The 27,055-nt window shown below is 33.8% G+C and overlaps 4 protein-coding genes across 5 annotated transcripts in view; 2 read left to right on the forward strand and 2 right to left on the reverse strand.

Moving 5' to 3' along the window:
* The first annotated feature begins 3,670 nt into the window (after positions 1–3,670).
* On the forward strand, positions 3,671–5,462 carry LOC107458475 (uncharacterized). The gene is made up of 2 exons (XM_016076757.3): positions 3,671–3,900; positions 4,832–5,462. Exon 2 carries the CDS (start codon positions 4,839–4,841, stop codon positions 5,460–5,462), a length of 624 nt encoding a protein of 207 aa, XP_015932243.1. The 5' UTR covers positions 3,671–3,900; positions 4,832–4,838.
* A 709-nt stretch (positions 5,463–6,171) lies between these two features.
* On the reverse strand, positions 6,172–12,080 carry LOC107458397 (protein DNA-DAMAGE INDUCIBLE 1). Of its 2 annotated transcripts, XM_016076632.3 has the most exons (16): positions 11,912–12,080; positions 11,744–11,776; positions 11,268–11,419; positions 10,500–10,608; positions 10,118–10,234; positions 9,936–10,001; positions 9,788–9,850; positions 9,543–9,587; positions 9,343–9,404; positions 8,978–9,071; positions 8,315–8,407; positions 8,167–8,236; positions 7,973–8,040; positions 7,689–7,734; positions 7,296–7,321; positions 6,172–6,456 (listed from the first exon to the last, which is right to left on the reverse strand). In XM_016076632.3, the coding sequence occupies exons 1-16, from the start codon at positions 11,975–11,977 to the stop codon at positions 6,328–6,330; spliced, it is 1,239 nt and encodes a 412-aa protein (XP_015932118.1). In that variant the 5' UTR covers positions 11,978–12,080; the 3' UTR covers positions 6,172–6,327. The 2 variants fall into 2 exon arrangements, with proteins under 2 accessions (XP_015932118.1, XP_020990866.1); XM_021135207.2 differs by lacking the exon at positions 8,167–8,236.
* A 2,255-nt stretch (positions 12,081–14,335) lies between these two features.
* The window catches only part of LOC110272363 (enhancer of mRNA-decapping protein 4), a 28,201-nt gene continuing 15,481 nt past the window's right edge, over positions 14,336–27,055 (forward strand). Inside the window, exons 1-12 of the mRNA XM_016076313.3 lie at positions 14,336–14,762; positions 16,146–16,195; positions 16,273–16,429; positions 16,541–16,759; positions 17,008–17,136; positions 17,372–18,916; positions 19,264–19,623; positions 19,719–19,838; positions 19,955–20,125; positions 22,184–22,342; positions 22,436–22,561; positions 22,979–23,393. Coding sequence (XP_015931799.3) covers positions 14,343–14,762; positions 16,146–16,195; positions 16,273–16,429; positions 16,541–16,759; positions 17,008–17,136; positions 17,372–18,916; positions 19,264–19,623; positions 19,719–19,838; positions 19,955–20,125; positions 22,184–22,342; positions 22,436–22,561; positions 22,979–23,287 — 3,765 coding nt within the window. The 5' untranslated portion in view covers positions 14,336–14,342 and the 3' untranslated portion in view covers positions 23,288–23,393. The remainder of the gene's footprint in view (positions 14,763–16,145; positions 16,196–16,272; positions 16,430–16,540; positions 16,760–17,007; positions 17,137–17,371; positions 18,917–19,263; positions 19,624–19,718; positions 19,839–19,954; positions 20,126–22,183; positions 22,343–22,435; positions 22,562–22,978; positions 23,394–27,055) is intronic.
* Positions 25,533–26,276, reverse strand: LOC107458308 (chaperone protein dnaJ 11, chloroplastic). The gene has a single exon (XM_016076548.3). It carries the CDS (start codon positions 26,190–26,192, stop codon positions 25,755–25,757), a length of 438 nt encoding a protein of 145 aa, XP_015932034.1. The 5' UTR covers positions 26,193–26,276; the 3' UTR covers positions 25,533–25,754.

A 27,055-nucleotide genomic window follows, 5' to 3' on the forward strand; every position in this document is an offset into this window, starting at 1 on the left:
GAAATTCATAATTATTCTCCATTTTTTTACTTTCTAAAATTTTATCTACTAAAACATTACATAAATACAAACAAAAAATTAAGGATATTTATGGATCAGATTTGATCTGTATATTCGCAGTATTTACTCGAATCCAATCTAAAAATTACGAATATCGATCCGATTTACAAGGCTATCGGATTGAATCCGATCCATACACTAATAGGATCGAATTGCGAATTTTATGAAAATATCTGTATTTTATAGATCCGCAAAAATAAATAAAAAAATAAATAAGTACTTTTTTATGTTCTATTTTAACTAATAATGATCATATATCTTGTATTATTTTATTTTTATTATTAAAAAAGTATATTTAATAATGTTTTAAGAGTAAACATATTTAAAAGGGTAGAAAAATAATATTTTATTGATATTTTTAATAAAAATAAACTTTTAAAAATATTTATATATTTTGCGGATATATTCGAGATTCGATCCAATCTGATCTGCAAATGTGCAAATCGGATCGGATCTAAACTTAAAAATCGTGAATATTAGATCCGATCTGATTATTTTAGTTCAGATCAGATCGAAAATTTTGTTATATCTGATCCGATTTGCATTCACCCCTACAAAAAATCATTCATATAGGTTTCTAAACAAAAAATTAGGACCGTCAAAATGAATTAAATCCATCAAACTAACCCGTTTAAATTTTGGGTGTCCTAATTAATCAAAAAAAATAATAGGTTAAATAAGTTAGTCCACGCCATAAATGGGTAGGCCATTTACATTTTTTTATATTTAAATTTTTTTTTTTGCCAATATGAATGTTATTGTGATATTTAAATTAAAAATAAAAAAAATATGAATGTCAATTTATAATATTAGTGAATATATATTTATTATTTATATTGTAAGATATAAGAGTGTTTTTCTTTTATTTAAACCATTTTAATGCTCAATTAATTTTTTTGTCATTCAAGCATACTATATAGTATATACACAACTTTTCTTCTTAAATATATATATTTTTTTAATTTTTCATTACATTCGACCTATTAACAGAGTATAAAAGAGAACATTCAAATGATTATTAATCCATTCTTTTCGACATTATTACCATCAAGAATGGGGTCATAATCAAGAGATACAAAGCAAAATTCTCAAATAGTTACGAGACACAATAAAAATAAGGAATAATAGTATAATACAATACTCATTTTCAACCACACCTACATACCATTTGAATGCTTCAACTGTTCAACACCTATTGCATGCACGTTGAGTATAAGGTCCACTACAGTCCCCTGCATATATTTATATAACTCCAACAGGGTCCCGCCATGTTTTTTTTTCTTTATATAGAAACAACTCAAAACTCAAAACAGCCCAAATCCAATACCTATTTTAGCCACAACCTGTGTCTTTAAACAAAAAATGGAACAGTAATCCCTCCCCTTACAATAGTCAGTCTCACACACCACTCCTTACATTCTTTCAAGAGCTCTTCGTAGGCGCTCTGTTCCATCAAAGGCTTGACGCTCCTTTTCCCGTCCGACCTCTCATTCTTCTCTCAACTCTCCTATTATTAGTTATTATTAAATTATTTTTTTACCTTAATCATGAAAGTTTAGTGATTCATAAATTCAGTCCAACAAAAAAGATAAATTCAATTACAATTTTAATTTTTATTATTTTATCTTTATTTTTAGTTGTTCTTATCTTATCTTTATTTGCTTTGTTTTTCATAAGACAATGTTATATATATATTTAGTTTTATCCTTAAAAAAAATAACAATAAGCACAGATTTTTGTATAAATAGTTAGACAAGGGGTGGAGCCGATCCACTTTGAACAGTATCTTCCAAAATCAGAACTCTAATCCTAAATAAGATTCTAATTTAAGCAAAACAACTACATACTGTCCATTTGTGAGAGATAAATTACAAAGGTTGATTCATATTAAATTGGTATATTTTTACTCTGATTGGCATGATAATGATTCACATGAAAAACCAAGCATTTCCAATCATTTTAAAGTGATAAGTGCAGAACTTTATATACCTCTTACTCCAGAAATTTATACAAATATTAAAAGAAAATAGCATACATAACTGAGACAGTATTTCTTTGAATTGACAAAGCTTTAGAAAACGGAAAAACCATTCCCAAAAAATGCAAATACAACTTTAGACTATTTTAGTCGTTAAAGTTTAAAGTTGAAGATATTATAAACTTAGCCCATTACTTGGCATGCTAACAACAAATTATCTCTATCGCAATATCACAGTCACAAGTTTAGTTTCATATCTCCTAAGCAGAAAAATATTAATGTTGTTGTTGTGCTACCCAACCACAAATTAAAGAAACAATCACAGGAGTGAGTTTTTTTAGTTCAGAAAACTGATATCTGATAAGAATTTAAAAAGCTAGATTCAAGTTAAGGCAAGTTGCGGCTAAACTGACAAGAACAAAGGAATTCTAAGGCAATTAAACCAATAGTTAGAATATATATTAGAATTCAGTCAAAATTATTCCATGTGACAAAGCATATTGATATTACTAAGCCTATAAATTCACAGGACAAGCCCTATTGCAAATATCTAGTAGCTCAAGCCAATAAACCAGTGTTTATACCAAAAAGAAACAGCAAGATTCATACGAGTGATCATAACATTATATGCCAGTTTACAGTTCCTAGACAATTATATATTGTTGTGAATGATTTTAATATTTTTCCCTAGTAGTTGGCAGCCACGAACAATATTGAAGAATGATAACATATTTTCATCTTGTCTTACCTCAATAACAAGTGTTGTGTAGTCACCACAGTCAACACTTTTTTTTCAAGGTATGGCCAACTAAAAATTGGATGAGTTAACATGAAAGCAGCGAAAACCATAGAGAACAATCCTTCAACTGGATCATTTGGGGTAGAGGGATCGATCCAGTCATACAATTTAACATGCATTGATCCATATAAGAGCTTGCTGAACACTGTCATTCCAGGATGATTATACAGAGGAATAACAGATGAAGGAGGCATGCAGAAAATTCCTATCTACAAGGGATAAAATTATTGATCAAACTTCATGTAGTTATATTATAAAATTGCTAATTATGACATAAAGTTGATGTGGAGCTATGGAACTTAATACTTACAGAGAAGCTGTTGGACTCATGTAAATGCAAGTATTTGATTGGAGGTCATGGTTGAATGCCCCCATTATGCTCAAGCATTGCTCCAGACCAGTTCCTAACCGCTTGTGCCTCCTGTTCAAGGCCAATATCTGATGGCTTAATTTTTTTGAGTTTGTATTTGAATGAGATCATAACATTTTAGTTTATATAATATTTTTAATTTAGATGATATTTTAAAGTTTATAAATTATAATTATGTTTTAATGTGTTTATTTATATTTTATTTATTATTTTATTATAAAACAATTTTTTCGTTTAACTACAATCGAATCGATTGAACCTATAAACCAATAAATTAATAACTAAATTGGTTTGATGATTGGTTCGGTTTTTAAAACTTTAATTNTGTCTAATTTACCTTTTAAAATAAAAAATAAAATAAAAAATAAATTATTTAAAATTTATTAAATATCATTTATCTATTTTTTCTAGTAACTTAAATATATAAATATATATATGATATGTTGAAAGTTGAAACCCTACCCCAACCCCAGATCACAGTCTCTGCGCCTCTCTATCACACGAGCACGAGCCTCCTCTCCACTCAATCTCTCCAGCTCTTCGCCACCTCCTCTCTCTGAGTCCCTCACGGTGTCGTCCCTGGCCTTCCTCCATCGCAGCCGCCGCTCACTTGACGGCAACTCTACTTCAGCAACGCCTCTGCTCAGCGAAGCCGACGACGACTCTGCTCTGTAGCCGGCCGCCTTGCAATAAGTTAGATGTTTCTGACTTTCTATTAATTGAGAATATATGTGTTTTGATTTTTATTTGATGAAATTGCTATGAAATTGAGATTAAGTTTTGAATTCTGTTAACGTGAAATTGGGTTTAGGTTTTGGATTTGGATTCTCTTAACGTGAAATTGGGTTTAGGTTTAGGGTTTGGATTCTGTCAATCGATAAATTTGGGTGTAGAGTTAGATTTTGTTGCTGTGAAACTAAATTTAGGGTTTGGATTTTTAACTGAAAAATTGGAACATTGGATTATAATACTGAGTTTATTGAGATGTCATTGTTCACTGGATTTTTGTTCCTTTTTATTTTTTTCTTATCCCTAGTTAGAATGTAAGATTTAGTTTATTTCAAATTTGCCTATGTTCATTTTATTTGTTGGTGGCTTAGTTTTGTTTATTCTTGTAAAAAAGTATATATTTATTTTATTTTATTTTTTGGTAGAATATATTTTATAAATTATGAGTCATGTTTACAATTCGTTTTTCAAATTACGATTTTGCACTATCTTCTGAGTTCAAGTAAAAACTACGAATTGACTTCTTTGATCTCAACCCTAAACTTGAAATGATTATAGGGAATTTCTGAGTTTGGGATTTTTTGCCTTTTTGTTTTAATAAAAACATTATAGGGCACTTCAGGTCTTGGCAGATTTATGTGTTGTGTGTATGTCGATAACTGTGTTAGCATGTTAGCGGATTGAGTTAGTAGAAGGTTGTGCTGATATTTGTCCAAATTTGTGTATTTTGTAATAGCAAAGATCAGTATGCTGATAGAAATTTGTTTAATATACCCTTAAATGTTTACAAACTGTTGGTATCTAGGCTGGAAACCTTGGAGTAGATTTTGCTTATGTCTTCTTACTCGTGAACCTTTAGATTCATCTTACTTTTTTTTTGGGGTCTTTTGAACAGTTGCATAATGCAGTCAAACATGGCTTTATCTTCGATGGAAGTAGAAGCTCCCCCTTCTGAGGCAAAACCATTACCTCCAAAGCCAAAGTTCGAGCCTTTGAAGCCTCATGAGATGTCGGATGGTCAGGTTCAGTTCAGGAAGGTGTCTGTTCCACAGCATCGCTACAACCCTCTCAAGAAAGCATGGATGGACATCTATACTCCCATATATGAACAGATGAAAATTGACATCCGCATGAATTTGAAGGCTCGGAAGGTTGAACTGAAGACAAGGCCAGATACACCCGATATTAGTAACCTGCAAAAATGTGCTGATTTTGTCCATGCTTTCATGATGGGCTTCGACGTCATAGATGCCATCGCTCTACTCCGTATGGATGAACTCTATGTCGAGTCCTTTGAGATCAAGGATGTTAAGACACTTAGAGGTGATCACTTGTCTCGCGCTATTGGAAGATTATCTGGTAAAGGCGGTAAAACTAAGTTTGCAATCGAAAATGCAACTAAGACAAGGATTGTGATTGCTGACACCAAAATACACATTTTGGGGTCATTTTCCAACATCAAAATGCAGAGAGGTTTTGATCTTCCTAGTCATGATACTGGATTTTTTTTGGGTCTAATTCTATAGCTATATTATGAGATGAAGTGTGATGAGGATGAGTTATTTGGTAAGTGATTAGTTCTTCAATCCTTTTTGTTTAATTCAGCTATTTGTCCAAGTTGAAATCAGAATTGTAAGTGTAATGGAATAGCTGTAAAGTTTTGTTCGATTATAAAGTAGTTATTTCCGAAGGTTCTTCAATCTTTTTCCATTTTTTTTTGTGTTCTTGGTAGCAGAAATTTGAAATGGTTTTTGTTTTTGAATAAGGCATGTCATACAGCTTTCGGGTAGAAATTGAAAAGTTAAGAATTTTATGTTCTACAGGTCTAGAAAAATTTATTGGGTAACTTCGTTGAATGTTCTGGGTATTTTTGTCATGTTTTGTTTAAGTATTTTGGTCAAACGAACTCAAATCTTCTATTGGGACTAGCTATTTCATACTTATGGCTCTTTAGTCTTTACCATTAAATCCCAGTCCTTTTTAACCATTCAAATGCTGTTTTAAATCATTTGCATTATATCCAACAAAAAAAGTAAAAACCCATGCAAATCCAGCATCATAGCAGCATATTTTCCTTTTTGATATAACTACTCTTTCAATTTACTCATGGATTGTCTCGAGTACACTCTTTGAATATGAAACTAAGCAATGGTTTAATGGTGCATTCTTATTTCCTTATTCGCATTTAGCATTGTAAGGTTAGACCCATTCAACCTATAAACTAAGGATACATAGTTATCCACAAATTGGTTTATCAAATAAAAAGAAACTTCCATTACAGTATGAACAATTTCACAGTAAATGTCATCAGGTCTAAAATTCCAATTTTATAAATCCTGTAAATGGAATGAGTTAAAATTTGAAATCAATCGTTTCTAATAATTGTTCCTTTCAGCCCCCAAAAAGAAATCCTGCTGCTTGTTCCTCATTGCCATTAAATAATTGAAGAGCTTCTATTACTGCAGCTCTTCCAAATCCTAACTCAACAAGCTTTGCAACTTTGGCTTCAAATTCAGAGTCCTGCAACAACAAAGATTATTTAAGAGAATATACACCAACAACATTAATTAAGCCCCATCTCACTACACGAAATCCAGTCTATGAACAGAACAGAAGTGCTATATCCCAAGTTTTTATTTAAATATCTTTGAATAGTCTAAGAAACAAACATTTATAAAAGCCTTATCCCACTAGGTGGATCGGCTACATGAATCAAACGACACCATTAAGTCCTAGGTAGAATATAAAGAACAGAAACTGGTCTTTGGGAGAGTAGAATAAAGTTTATCTAATAATTGAGACTATAAGGGATTTCTTTGGTTGCTTGTTTATCATTTCATCAAACATCCTAAGAGTTTGTGTGGACGCAATTATTCCATTGGAAAAAACTACAAGGGATTTCTTTGGTTGCTTGTTTATCATTTCATCAAACATCCTAAGAGTTTGTGTGGATGCAATTATTCCATTGGAAAAAACTTGGTAAACGGATCATTTTAGATAAGCTCATCCAAACAAGCTCTAGGTACTACATTTTGCATTATGGACTAACATGACGATAGTTAAAAAACTTGTCCATATTTCCAAATTTCTTCCATAAAGGGGAAAAAAGGCAACTTGGTTCAAAACATCCTGCATTATGCAAGATCCGAGAAGGGCCGCACCCAACGAGTTTTGGGTGCAACACAGGCAAGCTAACTTGATGCTTCCTTAGGCAAGCACCTCAATGGAGAGCACGCAACCATTGCAACAAAAATCAAACTGAAAACATTTATACTAGAAAACAATGAAGTACAAGATTTGAAAAGGATAGGGACGAAGAGTACAAAGCTGAATCAGCTGGTTGAAGCTTCATAACATACCTTAGACTTGTCGCCAGAAGCTCCCCCTGAAATTGTTTTTGGAAGATCATAAAATAGGTAAGTTTCTAAGCCTTTTGACAAAGTCTAGAAGAGTGAAATTTGAGATGGGAAAAAAAAAAAAGATCACTTATCTAGACATCTACCTCTTTATCAATGTATAAAAGTAAAAGGCTTTCCAATACTTAAAATAATTGTTGTCGAAATAAATTGCAAGCTTTTAAAAGACTGGTTTCGGGTTGTATTTAAATGAGATACTAGTCAATTGAAAAGTACAAAATAAGACATAAAAATTATAAATTCAGTTTGTTCAAATCTAAAGCTAGAAGATAAAATATAAACTAAAAAAAGGGACTTTTCCTTTTATACAATTACAAAAATATCCCCAGTACTAACCAGAAGACTGGCCCCTTGGTGATGGATTATTGCCCCCTGATGTAACCTGAAGGTAAAAAAAGTAATTAAAAATTTTATTAAAACAATGACTGCAATCCATGTCTTGAAGCAGATTAAGAGTATGCTTGTTTAAAATGAATATCAAATGCGTTATGGAGAAAAAGAAAAAACTAAGGGAAGCTTCTATTAAAATTTCATTAGAAACCTTGTTTTCTACAATATCATTTGCAAATAAATAAACACATGGCTTAAAAGGAGAATCTTATAACTTCAAGGGTGCTTACTTGTGCGCCAGAGCTTGAAGCCTCCTTAAACTTTTCCTCATCAAGAAACCGTGACGGTATGTCTTTCTCTGAACAGAACAAACAAGGTTAACTACTTGTCAAATCATCCACTCGATTGAGTTTAAAGAAGAGCCATGCAAAATATAGGGAGAAAAAATGGGATGACTACAAAATCCTGAGATTAGAAAACCAACCATGCAAAAATGGCACTGAAACTTCTCCACCACCAACTCGTAAAACATTATCTTTTAAATCAATTATACACTGCATTTATGAGCCAAAATTGTAAGAATAGCAGCTACATAAAGTAACTATATCGAAGGTTACAACCAAGGACGATACCTGGTGCTTTCGGAGCATATCAAGCCCAAAAAGGAACTCCATATTGGGAGAATCCAGAACTAAGAATGAGCAAGGGTAAAATATACTCCCAATCTACAACAACAACAACAAATGCACAAAATGAATATTAGAATTAAACATACCGGAACTTTACCTGCCAACGATCAGTAATTTCAATGTGTATTAAGATATCAATCTCAACCGACGAAACAAAGTCCTTCATAAAAAATCAGGATTTCTCTATCACTAACACAATCACAGAGAGGTCATGTGGAGAAAAATCACTTGCTAAACAGATATTCACAAGAAAACCATGAGACATTAACGCATCTGCATGCTTAAACTCAATCATGTAAAATATTGTTTCACCCTTACGATGAACACACTAAAGTCAATAGCATAAAACAGTCATATATAATGGATAACCGCAATATAGGAAGATAATTACCAACATTAATATTTAAACAAAAAAAGTCGCGCGGATAACCCAAAGAGAAAAATCTGCAGTTCTGCTTTTAAAGGAAAAATACATAACCAAATATAATTGGTCTCCATGTCCATGACAAAAACCAAGACATCGAATTTAAACAAAATATCATTATCTGAAAACACCATCAGGAACAAATAGACATGACTTCAATATTGGTCCTGTTAAAAGATTACCTTGATTGGAGCTACATGTATTCGACCTAATATTTCTGATTGACCAACTCCATGAGCAATACCTTTGTATCGCTGATCTAAGAGTCTCAACAATCTGGAAGATAATGTGACTATTAAAAAACTTATCTAAAACATAATATTTTAATATCTGGCAACTTATAAAACAATATAATCTAGAACATAATACAACAAGGAATTAAGAATTTTATTTCCCTCATTAATCATCTATCTGTCCATCTATCTATCAGTGTTGAAGTAAAGTAAATTTATAGCCATTCAAATGTGCTACCTAATTAGTTAAATCATCATACCACAGTTATTATACAAGTCTTGGATGCACAATCTAGTTGAACAGATTAACATACCCACAGCGCTCAGCACAACTTTTTGATATAATGGTAGACTGGGCTCCACTATCCACAAATGCCTGCAAACAAAGTGAAAATCAATGTTATCAGAAAATAATAATTGAAGCATCGAGGCTAACAGAAATAGAATCTAGATCAGTGTAGATATAAAACACTGAACATTATGAAGAATGCATTCGTTGTGATGAGCCGCTTACCTTCAGTGGGACACCATTAACTTCCATATCAACATAGAGCATAACCTGAAAAATTACATGAAAAAGCACTTTAGTATGCATAACAATGAAGCTATTAACATGGTAATCAAAATGGTTCACCTAAAATCAACTCATGAACTCATAAGAGATTACTTGTAAACTTGATTGGGGACCTAAAACTATAAGTTTACTTCGATAATCTTGGCTAGTAGCATGTAAAACAGAAGTTAAAATTCTGTACATACCACTCTAGCAAAAGCTTCAGGATTATGTTCCAATGCAGCTGCCCAGTTTTCATCAATTCCTTTCTGTGAAATGTGTTATAAGGTCAACATTAATCATCATAAGACGAGCATTATATAATGCACTTCATGCGTTAAAAAAGGAACTAACTTGGCGAATGGCAGCTTCAATCTTTCTTTGGGCTTCAACATCAAAAGGATCCGCATAGAGAAGAGCCTAGTAAAAGGAAGTCAAACAAATTTAGGAACAAAGTATACCAATAGAAGTATGTCGAGCAAAAACAGAAAATTCGGCAAATGGAAGAAAATATGGTCACCATACAGGAAACTTACAAGCTCTTCTTCTTTCTGACGCTGTAGTTCTTCCCTTTGGCGATGACGCATTCGCAAAACTTCCTGCAATCTGTTAAGATCATTCCCAAGAATAGCTTGCGCCAACTCCGGATCGCTCTGTATGTTCCATTAAAAATAGGATCAACATAAAATCAAAGAACAAGCAAGCCTATCAAGTGATTCAAACTGTCCAAAATAAATCAAGTGATTTGAAAATTAAAATATAATTGCACTTAAATCTGAAATTCTACACCACTAAACAGAAACAAAGGAATGTGCTTCACTATATTTAGTAATCATAAGAGTAACATATGATGTATATGCTTCAAATATTGATAAAGAAAAATGAACAAACTTTGTACTCAAAGAAACATTGAATTACCTGAAAGAGCTGACCTATCAAATTAGAATCACGTCTTATGTGCTGCTGGAAAGCACTGGGGTTTACAGCGGATCCATCGGCATTTAAACTCAATTCATTGGCAGTTCCACTGAAATAATTTAAATTTATCATGTTAAGTTTACCAAGTTATTCATAGTTTACATTTCAAATAAGTGTATATATATCCACAAATAAAGAATACAAAAGTCAAAGGACAAAGGCAAGCTTCATAGGATAATATTTAAATAGTTCTCCAGCAGGCAACTGCCTATTTTCAAGTGCCTAAACATCTTCCATCCTTATTTCCAGATGAATCTCAAATTCTCATTATTTCTCTATCTTCAAGTGCCTAAACAATGTAACTTCTCTATATTTCTATCCCGAGACAGTCTCCAACCACAGCCTCACTTCACACTTAAACCCCAAGAACAACTATACCATACGCAGAAGGCATTCCTACTGTGTGACAACTTCGAAAGCCAGCAAAAACGCATAGGACAGCTACCACGTAAAACAAAAGGTAAAGTTTGAAGTTCTCAGTACATTTTTTCTTTCTCTTTTTTGATAAAAAAAGAATCTCATTAAGATGAGGAGAAGGATAACGATTGGGGAATAAGGGATCCCTATACAAAAGCAAAATAAAAAAGAAAATCAACAAAGCATAGCTTTCCTATCTCACATGTCTGGGAGGGAAAGTCCTCTACTGAAGTTCTCACTTCTCAGTATTATCTCCTAATAGTGACATGTAATATAAATGAAGAGTCATACCTAGCAGCACCGCCGCTGCTGCCACTGCCACCACCGGAGGAGACCATCATAAGCAAATCATCATCCTTCACGCCTATGGCACTTAACTTGTCAGAATTCCTAATCTCCTTCCCATTGAAGAGTAGTTGCTGTTGCTGAATAGGGACACTTGTCTTCTCATAAGGGCAAGTTTTAGCACCAAAACCAACACAACAACAATAAGAAATCCAACCACAAAAACAATGTGCCAAGAAGAGTTAAAAACAACACTAAAAAACTAAACTCATATAAGATCCATCATCTCATTGCACACATGAATCAACCATCAACACCATGCCAAGAATCAATAACAGCAAACTCTCACATGAGATTTTGTTCATCAAACAATAAAATAAAACTCTCAGAGAGACGCAGAATTCCTAAATTAAAAATTTGCTCCCACCTAAGCAGAATCAAATTTTGGGGGGAAAAAAAAGCTGGGAAATAATGAAACTCACCTCAACCTCCAGCAATGCCTTGACGTTTTCCACCTACCAATTAACATACGAAAAAAGAAACCAAGAATTTAAAAATAATAATAATAATAATGAATGAAAGAAAGAATGAAAAAGTAAGTGATATGAAAGGAGAAGATGAAAGGCAAAGATGAGATCTTTGATGGTTACAGATTCGTGAGGATCGACATCCAAAGTGAGAATTTGTTCATCAGCAGTCATGACAGTGATCTTCATCTTTCACAACTCACAAGTCGCCTGTTTCTCTTTCTATCACTAGATTTGTGTTACGAATTTCGAATTACGAAACGCTTGTTGTTGCGCACGAGAAGATTATTAAAAAAAATTCAAGGTTAGTATATTTATGTATTTAATATTTAATTTTTTTATTTTTTATTTTTTACTTTTTTATTTTTTATTTTCAATTTTAAACCGTTGTTGAAGGTGCAAAGACTCGAAGAGAGAGAAGACTATCGAATGACTAGGCTTTGGCCGAATGCTTATAACTTAGAAGACACGGAAAGTGTGCTTTTAGGATCAACCGGTCAAGTGGGCGAGCTTCTTAAAAAAGCAATTTTTTTAAGTAATTTATTTTTTTAAAAATATTATTTATATATTAAAATTAATCATTAAAATCAACCATTAATATATTTGTGTATAAATATATATGTAATTTTATTTATTTTTAATGTATATTTATATTTTAATATGTATTTTGGATGATCTTTTAAAAAAAATTTAAGTGACTTTTTTGTTAAAATATATTTTAAAAATAATTTATATTTAAATATTCTATGTAAAAATTAAAAAATATTTTTTATTCATTATTTATATTTAGAAAAAATAATAAAAAATATTTTTATATTTTTATTTGTTATGTTAAATGTTTTTTAATAAAAAATTTGTAAATTTTAACTTTTAAAAAGAGTTCTTTTTATTTTTTTGAGTTTTTGATTTTTTAATTTGTTAAATATGTTAAAAAATAAAAAATATATATTTTAATAACTTAATACATCCAAATCAGTTATTATATTATCGTAATAAGAATGTTTGATTCAACTCAAATTTTTTAAAATAGATAGTAGTTGATATATTAAATTAAAATAGTGCAAACAAAAATTTATTGTTATAAGAAATTTAGTTAATTAAATGATTTTTATCCTTATATTTCACGAGAAAATAAAAAGATTAAATATTAAAAACACTTAAATAATCATATATATAAATAATATTTTAAACTTTTTAGTAATTACTAACTTATTAAGTGGAGTAAGTCCCACTTTAATTTCAGAAATTAGCTAATTATATTGATGTAGTTTCTAATTTTTTAATTGTCATAATTTAGTTTTTAATTTTTAATTGTCATAATTTAGTCTTTTAGATAAAAAAGTGCATTAATATAATTTTTTGTATATCTTTTATCACCAAAATTCAATGTCATTTTATTAATGTGGCTCAATTCTTGTCATGATGGACATACTAAAATGACACGGTATATGTTTTGGCGTTAAAAAAGACACTAAATAATATGGTTTGAAAATTCTAACAAAATTAAAATGTTACACCTCTTTCTTTTAATCTCTTCGTCTTCTTCTTCTCCATTGAACTTCAAACAAAAAAAATTAACTCTTCTATAAGTGAAAATAATTGAAGGTTGAAAAAAAAATATTTGTGGTCACCTTTTAATTTTCACAAAATGAGTATTGACACTTTAAAAACTGAGAAGGGGTTTAAGAATTCTACGTTTGTCCATACTCCATAGTGATAGAAATATTAAATTATTATCTGAGAATTTAAGTAAACATTTTATAAGATAATTGAAATATTAATTATACACTAATATAAATATTTTTAACAAATATAAATTATTTATATTTAATTATTTATTGAGTAGTAATATATAATTAAATATTTGTATAAATCTGTTGTGTACTAATTTTTTATACCCATGAGAAACAAACATGTAAAAATTATTTTCCGATTTTATGAAAGAACATAAAAGAAAAATGGCAAAAACAAATGAACAGTCAGAAGAAAGAATTAAGAACAAAAATCCCTAGCTCCTTTCTCATTTTCTTCTTTTTTTTTTTTCTTTGTAATTCCCAATATACCGAAACATCTCAGTTTCAGATCTCACTTCTTCTCCTCCTCTTTCCCACCATAGCAGATCTCACATCACACACTACACTCTCCAACACCAACAGCAACAATCAATTTTGCTCTCTTTTCCCTCCCCCCAAATTCCATTCCAATCAGATTCAAATCCCTAAAATTTCAATCTGAGAAATGATGTCTTCCCCAAATCACCCTCAACAACACCAACACCAACACCAGCAGCAGCAGCAACAACAACAACAACAACCACCCTTCGATATTTGAATTTTAGATATATTATCTTTTAAATTTTAGATACTATTTTATTTTGACTTTAAGGTTTAACGAGTGACATGCTCAAATATAAATAGTGTTTTTTGTGTCTAATATACTAAAGTTATCTTTGTTGTTATTTTTCCATTAAAAAAATTACAATTCAGGTGCTTAGATAAGAAGAATTTGGTTGAGGGAGATCGAAAAAACCATATGACTGAGAGGCGCCCGCCTCATGGCCCTCCTCACCAACCACGACCAACAACAACAACAACAACCGCAACCGCCACCGCAACTGCCTCAACAATCTTCTCAACCGCTTTCAGCTTCCGCCCCTATCTCCTCGATGGGGATGTTATCGGCCGCGAACGCTGCGGCAGCTGCGCTGAATCGCGTGGCGAGCAGTAAGGTGCCGAGAGGGAGGCGCCTGGCGGGGGACCATGTGGTGTATGACGTGGACGTGAGGCTTCCCGGGGAGGTGCAGCCGCAGCTTGAGGTGGCGCCGATAACGAAATATGGTTCGGATCCTAACTTGGTTCTTGGAAGGCAAATAGCTGTTAACAAGTCTTACATTTGCTATGGGTTGAAGCAAGGGAACATTAGAGTGCTTAATATTCACACAGCTGTTAGGTCCCTTCTCAAAGGCCATAATCAGGTTCGTTTCCTCTTTTGGTTACTCTTGTGCTTGTAATGAGAGGGGAAGAGACATGATTAAAGGTTGAAATGAAATGAAAGACTTAATATTTATGTGTTGTTTTTTTAATGTATATTTAAGAATGTAACATCATCCTGGGAGATAAGAGTAAGAAAGGTGGATGAGAATCTTGAATTAAGGTAAATTTAAGAATGTGTTGGGTTGTTTATGAGATAGTGAAGTGAAAGAATTCTGTTGTTAATTTGGTATGTACGAAAATTGAGTTATTTTTGAATGCAGAACATAAATTAGTTCCATGTTATCTCACAAATGACAGGTTTGGTTCTTTTTGTTTTCTCTTTTGATGCTTGACTGGATTTTCAATGAAAGTTTGTAAAATAAAGCAAAAATAAGCCATTTTGAACCTGGAATCGTTCCATAGGCAACCAGGACATGGTTGTATCTTATATGGTTGATTATTGCTAGTTAATGAGGTGAAATAGGCAAATGTTGATTTGATCTATCATGCACTTTTGCAAAAAACTGGCTTATGATTTTTTGATACAAGACAGGTTAATAATGTCTGAGTTTGGGTTATCTATTGAACTCAATGTTGGAAGTTGCTAGGCGAGTTGTAAATGTGTGATAGTTAATGGGTTTTTTTCATGAATGTATCATAATTTATTAAATATGAACATTATTTGCTTGATTGACTCATGACTCACCTTCGAAATGGTACCATTGGGAAAGAGATTGGCACCAGAATAATCCAAAATGTTCCTTTATAATATTTGAGGGTTATATGGGATGGAGAGGATTAGACGCCTAACATATATTTGTTATAAAGCTCATGATCTTTATAGAGTACTATCCCTCTCGGACATGCTGAGAGATTGGAACGCTATGCTTTATAGATAAATCTTTTGTATTGTTTTTGTCTTGCTCTTGTATAGAGGAACTCTCATTCTTTTTCTTGTATTATCTTTCCCCTCATCTTTATGAAATTCTCCTTTTATCAAAAAAAAAAAAAAGGTTGAGGATTTGTGCGTAGTGATGTACTTGTATTTTAAATGGATGAATCTGGAGTTTGAATCACAGTCATGGTACAATCATGTTATCTTACTGAATAATAGATCGATAGGCACAGGACCCAACTCTTTGTTGGACTTCCATTTTAGCATTGATTTGCTTATTAGGGAGATTTACTTTCAAAGAGTCAAAGGTAGCATTGCCTTTTGTTCATTGCAGCAAAGTTCTAGTAGTTATTTATTAGAAGGTTGTTGCTGGTTTGCTGCCTCTTGACTTGCAACTCATATTGTAGTGCTATACATGTGTATTGGGTTGATGCCCTTAAAATGATGATAGTCCATCTTTCACTTATTTGTTTCTTCTTTTTCCAATCAGAGGGTCACAGACTTGGCTTTCTTTGCTGAAGATGTTCATCTCCTGGCTAGGTAGTTTCTGTTACCTGAAATAATTAAATGACCTAGTTTTCTTGTCAATGGTTTATGTTAACATGCTTTTCCTACAGTGTTGGAACAGATGGCCGTGTCTTTGTGTGGAAGATCTCTGAAGGTCCTGATGATGAAGATAAGCCTCAAATTACTGCCAATATTGTTATCGCTATCCAAATGGTGGGAGAGGAGAAAGTTGAAAATCCTCGAATCTGCTGGCACTGCCACAAACAAGTAAATGCTCCATATCCTGCTTCATAGTTCTCTTCCACGAAGCTTGAAGAAGTGATGATTGAACCTTATTCCTTCCATTCCTGTCATATTAATTCATGCCTTTTCTTATAGGAAATTTTGATAATTGGTATGGGAAGACATGTTCTAAGAATTGACACCACAAAAGTTGGAAATGGTGAGGCCTTTGTGACAGAGGACACTCTGAGGTGTCCTCTTGACAAGCTCATAGATGGTGTTCAGCTGGTGGGCACTCATGATGGAGAGGTGACTGATTTGTCAATGTGCCAATGGATGAGAAATCGTCTGGTATCTGCATCACATGATGGCACGGTTTGTATTTTCTTGCCTTAAGTAACTACTATGTGTTGTTTCTTTCAGTTCTATTTCTTTCTCTTTGTGATTTTCTAATTTTTTATATTTGTGTTGAGGAACATTTATACGTAATGAGATACTTTTGCATAGATGACTAAACAATTGAGTGCACCATCCTCATTATTCCTATGTCCTACCAGTTTATATTTTTGTTTAGTTTGTAGTATGTCTTAGTTTTATTTTTTGGCAATTGTCAAATACTACAGATAAAGATCTGGGAAGATCGCAAGACACAGCCACTTGCGGTGATGAGACCACATGATGGGCATCCTGTTTTTTCTGCTACATTTTTCACTGCTCCCCACCGACCTGATCATATTGTTCTTATAACTGGTGTAAGTTCTTTCATCAAGTTTTTTAACATGTTGATTAGGTATTGCTGATTTTGCTATGTCCAGAAGTATGCGATATGCAATTTTTTTGAAAAATATATAGTTTCAATCAGGGTAACCTTCATATTATTTTGTCTAAAAGCATATAAAGTTTACTTACATTGTGGTTGTGATTTTTGTTATACATTTCTAATCTACTTATATTTATATTATGTGGTTTTATTTGAACTGTTTGTAGGGACCTCAAAATCGGGAAGTTAAGCTTTGGGTCTCAGCAAGTGAAGAAGGTTGGCTACTTCCAAGTGATGCTGAATCATGGAAATGCACGCAGACATTGGAGTTGAGGAGTTCAGCTCAACCATCTGTTAAGGACTCATTCTTTAATCAAGTTGCAGCATTGTCTCATGCAGGTCTGCTTTTACTTGCAAATGCTCAGAGGAATGCTATATATGCTGTACACTTAGAATATGGTTCTAATCCTGAATCAACACGCATGGATTATATAGCTGAGTTTACTGTGACCATGCCCATTCTGAGTTTTACTGGGACAAGTGATATATTACCTCATGGTGAACATATTGTTCAGGTTTATTGTGTTCAAACACAGGCCATTCAGCAGTATGCTTTGGATTTAGCCCAATGCCTGCCACCACCATTTGAAAATGTGGGACTAGAGAAGCCAGATTCCTCTGTTTCCCGAGATGCTGATGGATTCAGTACTGTGGACTCATCTGGTGTTAGAGCATCTGAAATGTCGTCAGCCAGTTCTGCTTCCAAAACAATGTCACAAGGTGGTAGCACTGAGAGTGCACTTGCTGGAAGATACCCTTTAAGCTCTGGCTATATTGAGGGACCTACTTCGGCTCCATCCAGTAGTGATGCTGATATTGTTTGTGTTCCATCTCCGCCTCTTCCTTTGAGCCCAAGGTTGTCTAGGAAACTGTCTGATTTCAGGAGTTCACAATCTAATTTGGGTGACCATGTTGGGGACCAATCCATTAATGATTATTCAGTTGACAGACAAATGCCTACTATTCATAGGAACTTGTCTGATGCACCACTGATGAATAATGATTTGAAGAATGATGAGAAAGTCAAACAGGATGATATTTCGAGCGTACTTAATCCCTCTGTTATGTTTAAGCAACCAACTCACCTGGTTACTCCTTCTGAAATCATTAAGGCCGGTTCTCCCCCTGAGACAAATATAATTGATAGAAATAGTGAAGGAGATACAAAGATCCCAGATGTGGTTGATTTGGGTAATGCTGAAGTAGAAGTGAAAGTGGTCGGTGAGGCTACACCTGATCAGAGCGATGAGTATAATCATCAGGGATCACAACAAAACCTACTTTCTGATGTTAAAGAAAAATACTTTTGCTCTCAGGCTTCAGATCTTGGTATTGAGATGACGCGAGAATGCTGTGCAATATCAGGGGGAACTTATATTACAGGGGAACCAGGGCAAGTTGATCTCAGTTTAGGGGAATCACTTTCCCAAACTTCTAATGCTGGTGAGGATGGACTGCAAGACTCGACAAAAGATGTGCACGAAAAGATTTCTAACTCATCTGCATCCATGACAGTACCACCTTCACCTGCACCTAACACAAAAGGGAAGAGACAGAAGGGCAAAAATTCTCAAGCATCTAGTCCATCTTCCCCATCTCCAAGTGCATGCAATTCAGTTGATTTGTCAAATGAAGTAGGTGGAAGTTCAAACCTCCCATCTGCTGAAAATGCATTTCATCAAATTCTAGCAATGCAAGAATCAATTAATCAGGTATCGTTCAGGAGTTTTGTGCTGGTCACATGAATAACTAATACTGTATTATATTCAATGTATTAATATGTGGAGGTTGTAATGCATTTTGTATATTTTTAGGAAAAAGCCTCATGATGCCAAGATTTTGTAGTACATATGTTCATTGAAAAGTGACCATCTAAATTAAAGCTTATATTTCCATATATTAGGAGCTTAAGGGCATGTAGGATGTATATGTTTGTACACCTATTGAATTTTAACCAAGTCAATATAGGATAAGCCAAGAAATTGTATTTTACAGGATTGTACTTAGTATGTTTTGGTAGTTTTACTTGCTGAAGATTTTTTTTCTCCTTGCTTGGCAGTTATTGACTATGCAAAAAGAGATGCAGAAGCAAATGACAATGATGGTTACAGTTCCAGTTACAAAAGAAGGTAGAAGGCTTGAGGCAGCCCTGGGGAGAACTATGGAAAAAGCTGTCAAGGCCAATATGGATGCTTTGTGGGCTCGAATTCAAGAGGAGAATGCAAAAAATGAAAAGTTGTTACGAGATCGTATTCAGCATGTTACAGGTTTGATTAGTAACTTTATGAATAAGGATCTACCAGCAATATTGGAGAAAATACTAAAGAAGGAAATAGCTTCAGTGGGTCCAGCTGCAGTCCGTGCAATGACCCCCACTATTGAGAAAATAATATCTTCAGCCATTGTAGATTCTTTCCAGGTTAGTGAATTGTGTATATATATATCTTCAGCCATTGGGTGTTAGATTGAACTCAATGAAGTTGTATTGTGGATCTAATAGACACTTTTTACCAGAGAGGAGTAGGTGATAAGGCAGTAAATCAACTTGATAAATCAGTCAATGCAAAACTTGAAGCCACTGTTGCCAGGCAAATTCAAGCACAGTTTCAGACAACTGGAAAACAAGTGCTTCAGGTCTCACTTGCTTTCACTTGAACTATGTTGTATATTCATTCAATCTGGCAATCTGGCATTTTTCTTTGTAAAAAAGAATTCATCATGTTCACCATTGTAAAATAATTTCTCTGTAGGATGCACTCAAATCCAGTTTTGAAATATCAGTGGTTCCCGCGTTTGAGAAATCATGCAAAGCAATGTTTGACCAAGTTGATTCTACATTTCAAAAGGGCATGGTTGAACATTCAACTTCAGTGCAACAACGCCTTGAATCTGGGCACACTTCACTGGCAATGACTCTAAGGGTAAGTGTTCTTATTGATATTCTCTTGTTCCTTTGGTCTTCTGTAGCAACATTCTCGTTTGCATTTGGACGAAATTGTGTTGCTACTCTCTTAAAAGGAAAAAGTTCAGGGTCTGCAGTATTCAAGAAAGTTATTGATAGAGTTGAAGAATCTAGGATCAGTGAGATTAATGGTATGAGAAAACAGAGTTAACTTGGATCACTAAACATTTTGACATTTTTAAATAAAGAGCGTGTTTGTTCAAAGAGATCTAGGGTTGACCTTTGCATAAATGCATTCTCTCTGTACCTGTGAATTCCCGAAAAAGTTAAATTACTTTTAAGTGGAATTGTATCGGTTCCTGTTTGGATGTGTCATGCTTAGGAGAGGATCTGAATCCACTTACTAAAATGCTTTCTAATTTTATGAGCTTAAGTTTTTAAATGGCTATTTATTATAAAATTTTAGCTGTGGACGATTTCAATGGTTGTATTATGATAGTATAGTACTTTTTTTTTTTTTTTTTTTTTTTGGGTTACCTCGTATTTTTATATTTCATGTTTTAGATACTGAAGCAAAACATGCTGAATATATGGATATAGTATTTTGGTGTAATATGTTGTGACAAAATGAAGTATAGGTCCTTGTTTATAATAACAAAATCCAAATCCTAATTAAATAAGTAAACGTTTATGGAAATAAAGGTTATAACAAAACTAATCCTAAGATATATTCATTCATATTTTGAGATACCATATATTCATTCCGGGATATGCCTGGAAAAGATAGCACTACAAGCCAGTTGGAGTGACCATCAGCTTGAACAGTTCTATGATTTGGAAGAAGAGGCACTCAATATCAACAGAATCTCCAAACAACATTTAAACTAAACTTAAATGATCCAACGGTAAAGGCCAGAAGTGATGCAATGAAGGCAATGAAAGTTTCCTGTGCATGCAATAATGAACCACAAAACAGCGTACGAAAGCCGGTTAACCTACACTGTAGATCCAAAGTAGCCATGAAAAGGGATCACTGACATGATTTAGTGAAAGAAAAACATCAGCATTAGTAAGGTAATGAGGGATGGATGTAAAAATTGCGTCGAATATTGGACAGAGGGACTCTCTCATTGCAAGGTGTTTGAAACTGATACAGCTGAGCAACCTCAAATTTGTGCAGTGACCTGCTATTTTAAAAATTGTGTCTACATGTTGTGTCGTGCCAAGTGTACATGTTAGTATTTGCGCTTAGTAGGTTATAACATAGTGGGAAAGGGGAAGTTCCGCAGCAAGGTTTTGCAGGAGTGTAGCTGCAAGATTGTGGCTGTTGGAGTCATGGAGACCTCTGAATCGTAATCTGATGATACAGCTGCTGTGAATGTGGAATGAAGCACTTCGAGGTGAACACCATCTGTAGGAGTGAGAGGCAACGGTTGGTGGCTTTTGGTGCACGAAGTAGAGGGAGGTTGGAAGAGGTGGTGCTAGCCAGTAGCAATAGGGAAGTGACTGCAAATATAGGCAGTGATGGGGATTTCATTGGTAAGTCATGAGATTGAATGGTGCAAAATACGGGGTATTCAAACAAAATGGGTTTGTGTGATATATTTGGTTAATGATTATCATTTTTATACCCAATACCCAACCCAATGAGTAAGAGGGTTAAAAGTCTTCAACCCAAATAGACCACTCGTACCTGTTCCAAACTGAAATTGTATGCGGTTAAGGTAGATGAGTTTTCCTGTAGTAATTAACATCTACCTTGCAATTGGATCCTAACATACTAGTTAAAGTTCTCTGTGTGGACCTCGCACTTGCTGTCCGCTATTTTGGTCATACCATCAAACCTACTGCAGGAAGCATGTAAACTTTTGTATTTTTCTCGATTGTAATTCTGTATGCTTTTATGTATGTCGATGTAGATAATATATTTACCAGAGATAAAAATCTTTGTTGCTTAATTCATACTGGTAGTGAGTTCAAAAGAAAATTTACAGATATGCCATATTTTACTCTTAATTTAGCTTTGCCCACTCTCTTTGTATCCCAGTGTTGATGTTCCCAGTTATGCAATTTGCAGGAATCCATTAACTCAGCTTCATCAGTTACTCAAACTTTGAGTAGAGAAGTGCTAGAGGGCCAGAGAAAGCTAATGGCATATGCAACTGCAGGAGCCAACTCTGGCACACTAAATCCTTTGCCCATTCAGCTGAACAATGGACCTCTGCTTCGTGAAAAGGTGGGGTAAAAGTCCTATTAACTTGCAGGACGATTGACTTTCATAATTGAGTTTGCATCTTAATAATTTTTTACAATTTGTGTCGCATATAAGGTTGAAGTGCCTCTCGATCCCAAACAAGAGCTAGCAAGGTTGATAGCTGAACGGAAGTTTGAGGAAGCTTTCACCGGGGCTCTACAAAGAAGTGATGTGTCGATTGTATCTTGGTTATGTTCTCAGGTATGCCAAAAACATTTCTATAAATATCTTCAAAAGTATAACTAAAAAAGTTGTACTTCAGCTGGTGCAATGTTGAAATGGATTTCCTATATGGTATGCCAGAGACTATGCTTACTTTATGAACCCAACTATCGATTTTTGAGATTGATACCATGGTATGAATTAGAAAGGGGCATATTATCTTAGTTGACTAGTTGTCATCAGAATCATTAGTCACCTTAAACCTTTAATTCTACACTGATGCTCAATCTAACATTGGAATTGGTCGTTTGATACATGTCAAGAATATCTTGTCACGAAGTTGTTTTATCGGACCTTATTTTCTAAATTTTTAGCCTTAAACTAAAGTTCCTTTCTGTTGACGCCGGGGATTAAAATATTGTGCATTAACAGCACCGCACCATTTCTGTGAAGCAGGTTGATTTACATGGACTTTTGTCAATGGTTCCTCTTCCTTTGACCCAAGGAGTAGTGCTTTCACTTCTGCAGCAACTGGCATGTGATATTAACAATGATACCTCACGAAAGATTGCATGGATGACGGATGTGGCTGCCGCCATTAATCCCTCAGACCCCATGATTGCGATGCATGTGCGACCCATATTTGAGCAAGTTTATCAGATACTGAATCATCAACGTAGCTTGCCTACAATGACTGGACCTGATCTTTCAAGCATCCGTCTTTTATTGCATGTCATCCACTCTATGCTGATGACATGTAAATGATTTTCCTCATTTCTGGAAGTGTGCAATTAGCCTTTTTGAACTTTCAGATATTACAGCAATTTTGTACAAAGCTCAGTGAGTTTCATTAAAGGATCCATATTGGTAGGTAGTTGGCTATGAATCAAGGTAGTGTTGAAGAGGTGATTCTTCTATCAAAATTTCTGCAGCAGCGAAATTGTTTTTGGGGTCAATATTCTGGTTATTTTTTGTCCTCCCAACCTTAGTTAAATATAGAGGAGTGTATATACTATATGTACTGTACCTTTTGTTATTAACTTCATAATGATCTGACAGACAAGGGTAGTTTTAATCCTCCTTTTAGGATTTGTTTTGAATGAATCCATGAATAATCAATTACATTAAAGACGCGAGTTTCTTCCTTTATAAAAGAATTCTGATATCTTTTGCTATTAGAGAGAAGCATCATTATTTTATATATAATAGAAGCACCTTGTTGAGCATAGTGTCTCCATCAAGTTGCATATTTAGATATAGATATATATATTTTATGATACAAAAATTAAAAAAATTAACTATAATCTAATGGTTAACGCCTTAAGAGTTGTGTTAAGTTTTACAGTTCGAAAGCACCAAGTTCATTATCCATAATAGCCATTTCGAAATTATTAGTATAGTAGATATATGTATAAATGATAAATCTATAAAATAGTCATAGTTATATAAAAATAAACTAAGAAAACAAAAGCAAAATGATGGTTATAAAATTCAATCTTCATTAGGCATACAGGTAAAAAAATGCCAAAACACTAAAGATTTACTCCTTTTATCAGGCCAAAATCGGGTATGAACCAGCACCTGTGACGTTGTGTATTCGTCATCATTAAAAGGTTAACCAACCCTCCATGTAGAAAGTAGTGAGATTTCCCAATTCGTCATCATTAAGTGCCTTTTCCAATGTAAAAATGTTCGGAACATGATCGTGTCACGAATTTTACATGAAGAGTAATTTATGTATCCTTTAGATTTTGGAGAGCCCACGGAGATATAGGATTCTAAACAGTAGATTAAAATGTTATTTTTTACAATTGTACGTTTTACCTTGTAGTTCACGCAAAGACTGAAATGTTCTATCAAGGTTTAGGGACATGTCCTAAGCTTCTAACAGCTCTTATTTGTAACGGAAAAAAAAGAGAGGCCATATTTGGTTTGAATTTTTATCTAAACATAAAAACATACACCATCATTCAAGCCCTAAATTTATTTAGGAAAGCAATCAAGGTATATTCTTTATATTAACTGCAATTATACAGCCACCAATTTTAGTCAATATAAGTGTTTAAAAGTTCAAATGTAGGTCTTAAACTCTTCTTGCATCTATTATAAATGATTAAATGAGAATTAACGATATACACTTTAGGAAATTAACTCTATATCCAACTAAGCAGTCAACTTTTTAAAAAATTATCATATTAAAATTTTAAAAACTAGTTTTATGTTAAAAAAATATGAAAATTTAAAAAATTAGTTTTATGCTAAAAAAACACCCATCTTAAAATTGAGCATCTTCATGTTTTTTAACATAAAACTAGCTTTTAAAATTTTAAAATTAGATCTTTTAAAAAATTGGCTAGTTGATTGCATAAAGAATTAGTTTCTAGACTCTCTCTAACGAAAATAAACTTATTATTATGATTTATCTCTGGTTTCATTGGGTATAATTTTTTGTTTTTAATTTATCAAAACTATTTTAGCCATCATATAACTAAAAATCTCATGTTTCTTGAGAAGTTTTCAGCCGCTGATTAAATTAAATAAACATAAAATCCATCAACAAAGGTATCAATGGAGTAGCGGGAGCAGTGGATGCTCACTCAACTCCATCCAAAAAAAACATTATGAATTAGAATCATATAGTGGGGAGTGAAAAAAGAGCCCAATAAATAATTCATTATTTTAATTTTTTAATGTCGTGTAAAAAATTTCCATTTCTTTTTTGGGGTGACTGAAAATTTCTTTTTTGTGCTTCAGGTTCGTTGTACCATTTTGTTGGTTTATGCAAAACAGCAGCAGATATCACTCACAGGGGAAGAAAAAAGAAGCAAGCCAAAATTGGCAAACCAATATTTATAGGAAAAGTTTAGGGGTCAGCAATTTTATTGCATTTTGACCAGCATGTAACCAGCAGAGAAATATGAGTCATTGGATAAAATCTTACACTAATCTTATACCATCAAATCATCATTGATAGCTAGTTGATGACTATCAATCACAAATGTTACCGGCACTATTATTGCTCATATTTATATTTCATTTTTTCTTTTTTTTTTTACATCGTAGTTACATATCCATTACCATTACCACCACCTTCACTCTCTCAAAGCAACGAACACCTTCTCTTTGTCCTTAAGAAATCCACTACTTGTCTTTCGTTCATAGCAGAAGTAAAGCCAACTTTTTCACCTTACCTAATCTCTTTTTTTTTTCCTTTTTATTTTTTTAACTCTATCTACCAGCATTGGTCCGTTTCCCATCTTCGCGTCGAGTAATGATCGGAATTCCGTTTCACGCTCAATGGCTCCGGAAACCTCCGCTGCCGGGAGGCCAGAGACAGATCGTACATAGCTCTCGCTGAAGAATCCGATAGCGTCTCGTACGCGTTCCGTATCACGATGAAGTCGCCGTCAGAATCCGGCAACCGCCTCACGCTCGCAACGTCGGGGTGGTAGAGCTTCGCCAGGCTCCTGAAGGCAGACTTGATCTCCGTCAGCGACGCATCCTGCTCGATTCTCAAAACCTCGTAGAGGCTAGCCGATGTGGCCGGCACCGGAGAAGCGACGGCGCGGATCGGACTACGGCGGTGGAATCTTTCGTTGGAAGCTCGGTTGTTGCTAGAGAAGGAGAAGTTGACAGCGGGAACGGTGGATAGGCTGAGTATTGCCGTCATCGGAGGGTTAGATCGGAGAAATGTTGAGGTTTGTGATTTTCCGGCGAGGGGTAAAATGGGAAAAATGAAAATATTGGGACTGTACGAGAGTGTGTTGGCTATTTGCAAATGTAGGATGAGCGAAGAAAAGTATAAGGGTTTGTGTTTAGGATTTAAATTTTCTAAAATTTCAATTTATTTTATAAAGTAAGTTTGATTTTTTATTATTAATTTTATATATGAAACCAAAAATAAATATAAAAAAATATTTAAAAATAAAAAAATTATATTTTATTTTTACAATAAAATTTAAATTTTAAAAAATTTAAATTTTTATATTTATATAGTAGTCAAAGGAGTAAGGGTAAAAGTGTCATTTTGTATGCCACGGAGGATGAGATAGGTAGCTGCGTGGGGGTGAAAAAGAGACTGACAATAAACTGATCATGGTGACGTGGCATTATGTAAGCGCGATTGTAGGGAAGGCTTCTAGAAGGGATTTGGAGACCTTTCCTGTATCCCTCAATGTAATAGAGTGGGTTGCGGCCCATATTAGTTTTTGGTTGCTGCGAAGATTTTTTTATTTGGACAATTCACCTAAATAAATTGTTTTACCTTTAAAATTATGTAAATACATTATTTTCAAAACGAAGATGTAAATACATTGTTTTACATATTTATAAAAATCATTTTTGACAGTAGTGATTTATAGAAATACAGAATCCGCTACTGCTAGCCGCGGATTACGTTGAGTTGTGGCAGTATGGAAATCGCTGTTGTCTGCCGCGATTTCTGCATGATTATGATTGGTCATAAACTGCTACTATCAGTAGTGATTTATGTGTATTGGGACACGTGTGTAAACCGCTAGAGACAGTAGCGGT

The sequence above is a fragment of the Arachis duranensis genome, chromosome 1, assembly GCF_000817695.3.
Source record: "Arachis duranensis cultivar V14167 chromosome 1, aradu.V14167.gnm2.J7QH, whole genome shotgun sequence".
In the NCBI taxonomy this organism is placed as follows: domain Eukaryota; kingdom Viridiplantae; phylum Streptophyta; class Magnoliopsida; order Fabales; family Fabaceae; genus Arachis; species Arachis duranensis.

Bases quoted from the DNA above. Each gene is read 5' to 3' on its own strand.
- LOC107458475 (XM_016076757.3), top strand. From the start codon at position 4,839: ATGCAGTCAAACATGGCTTTATCTTCGATGGAAGTAGAAGCTCCCCCT.
- LOC107458397 (XM_016076632.3), bottom strand. From the start codon at position 11,977: ATGAAGATCACTGTCATGACTGCTGATGAACAAATTCTCACTTTGGAT. The intron at 11,420-11,743 runs GTGAGTTTCATT...CCTTATGAGAAG, and splicing joins AGGCATTGCTGGAGGTTGAG to ACAAGTGTCCCTATTCAGCA. The intron at 9,072-9,342 runs GTATGTTAATCT...ATTATCTTCCAG, and splicing joins AGTTGTGCTGAGCGCTGTGG to ATTGTTGAGACTCTTAGATC.
- LOC107458308 (XM_016076548.3), bottom strand. From the start codon at position 26,192: ATGACGGCAATACTCAGCCTATCCACCGTTCCCGCTGTCAACTTCTCC.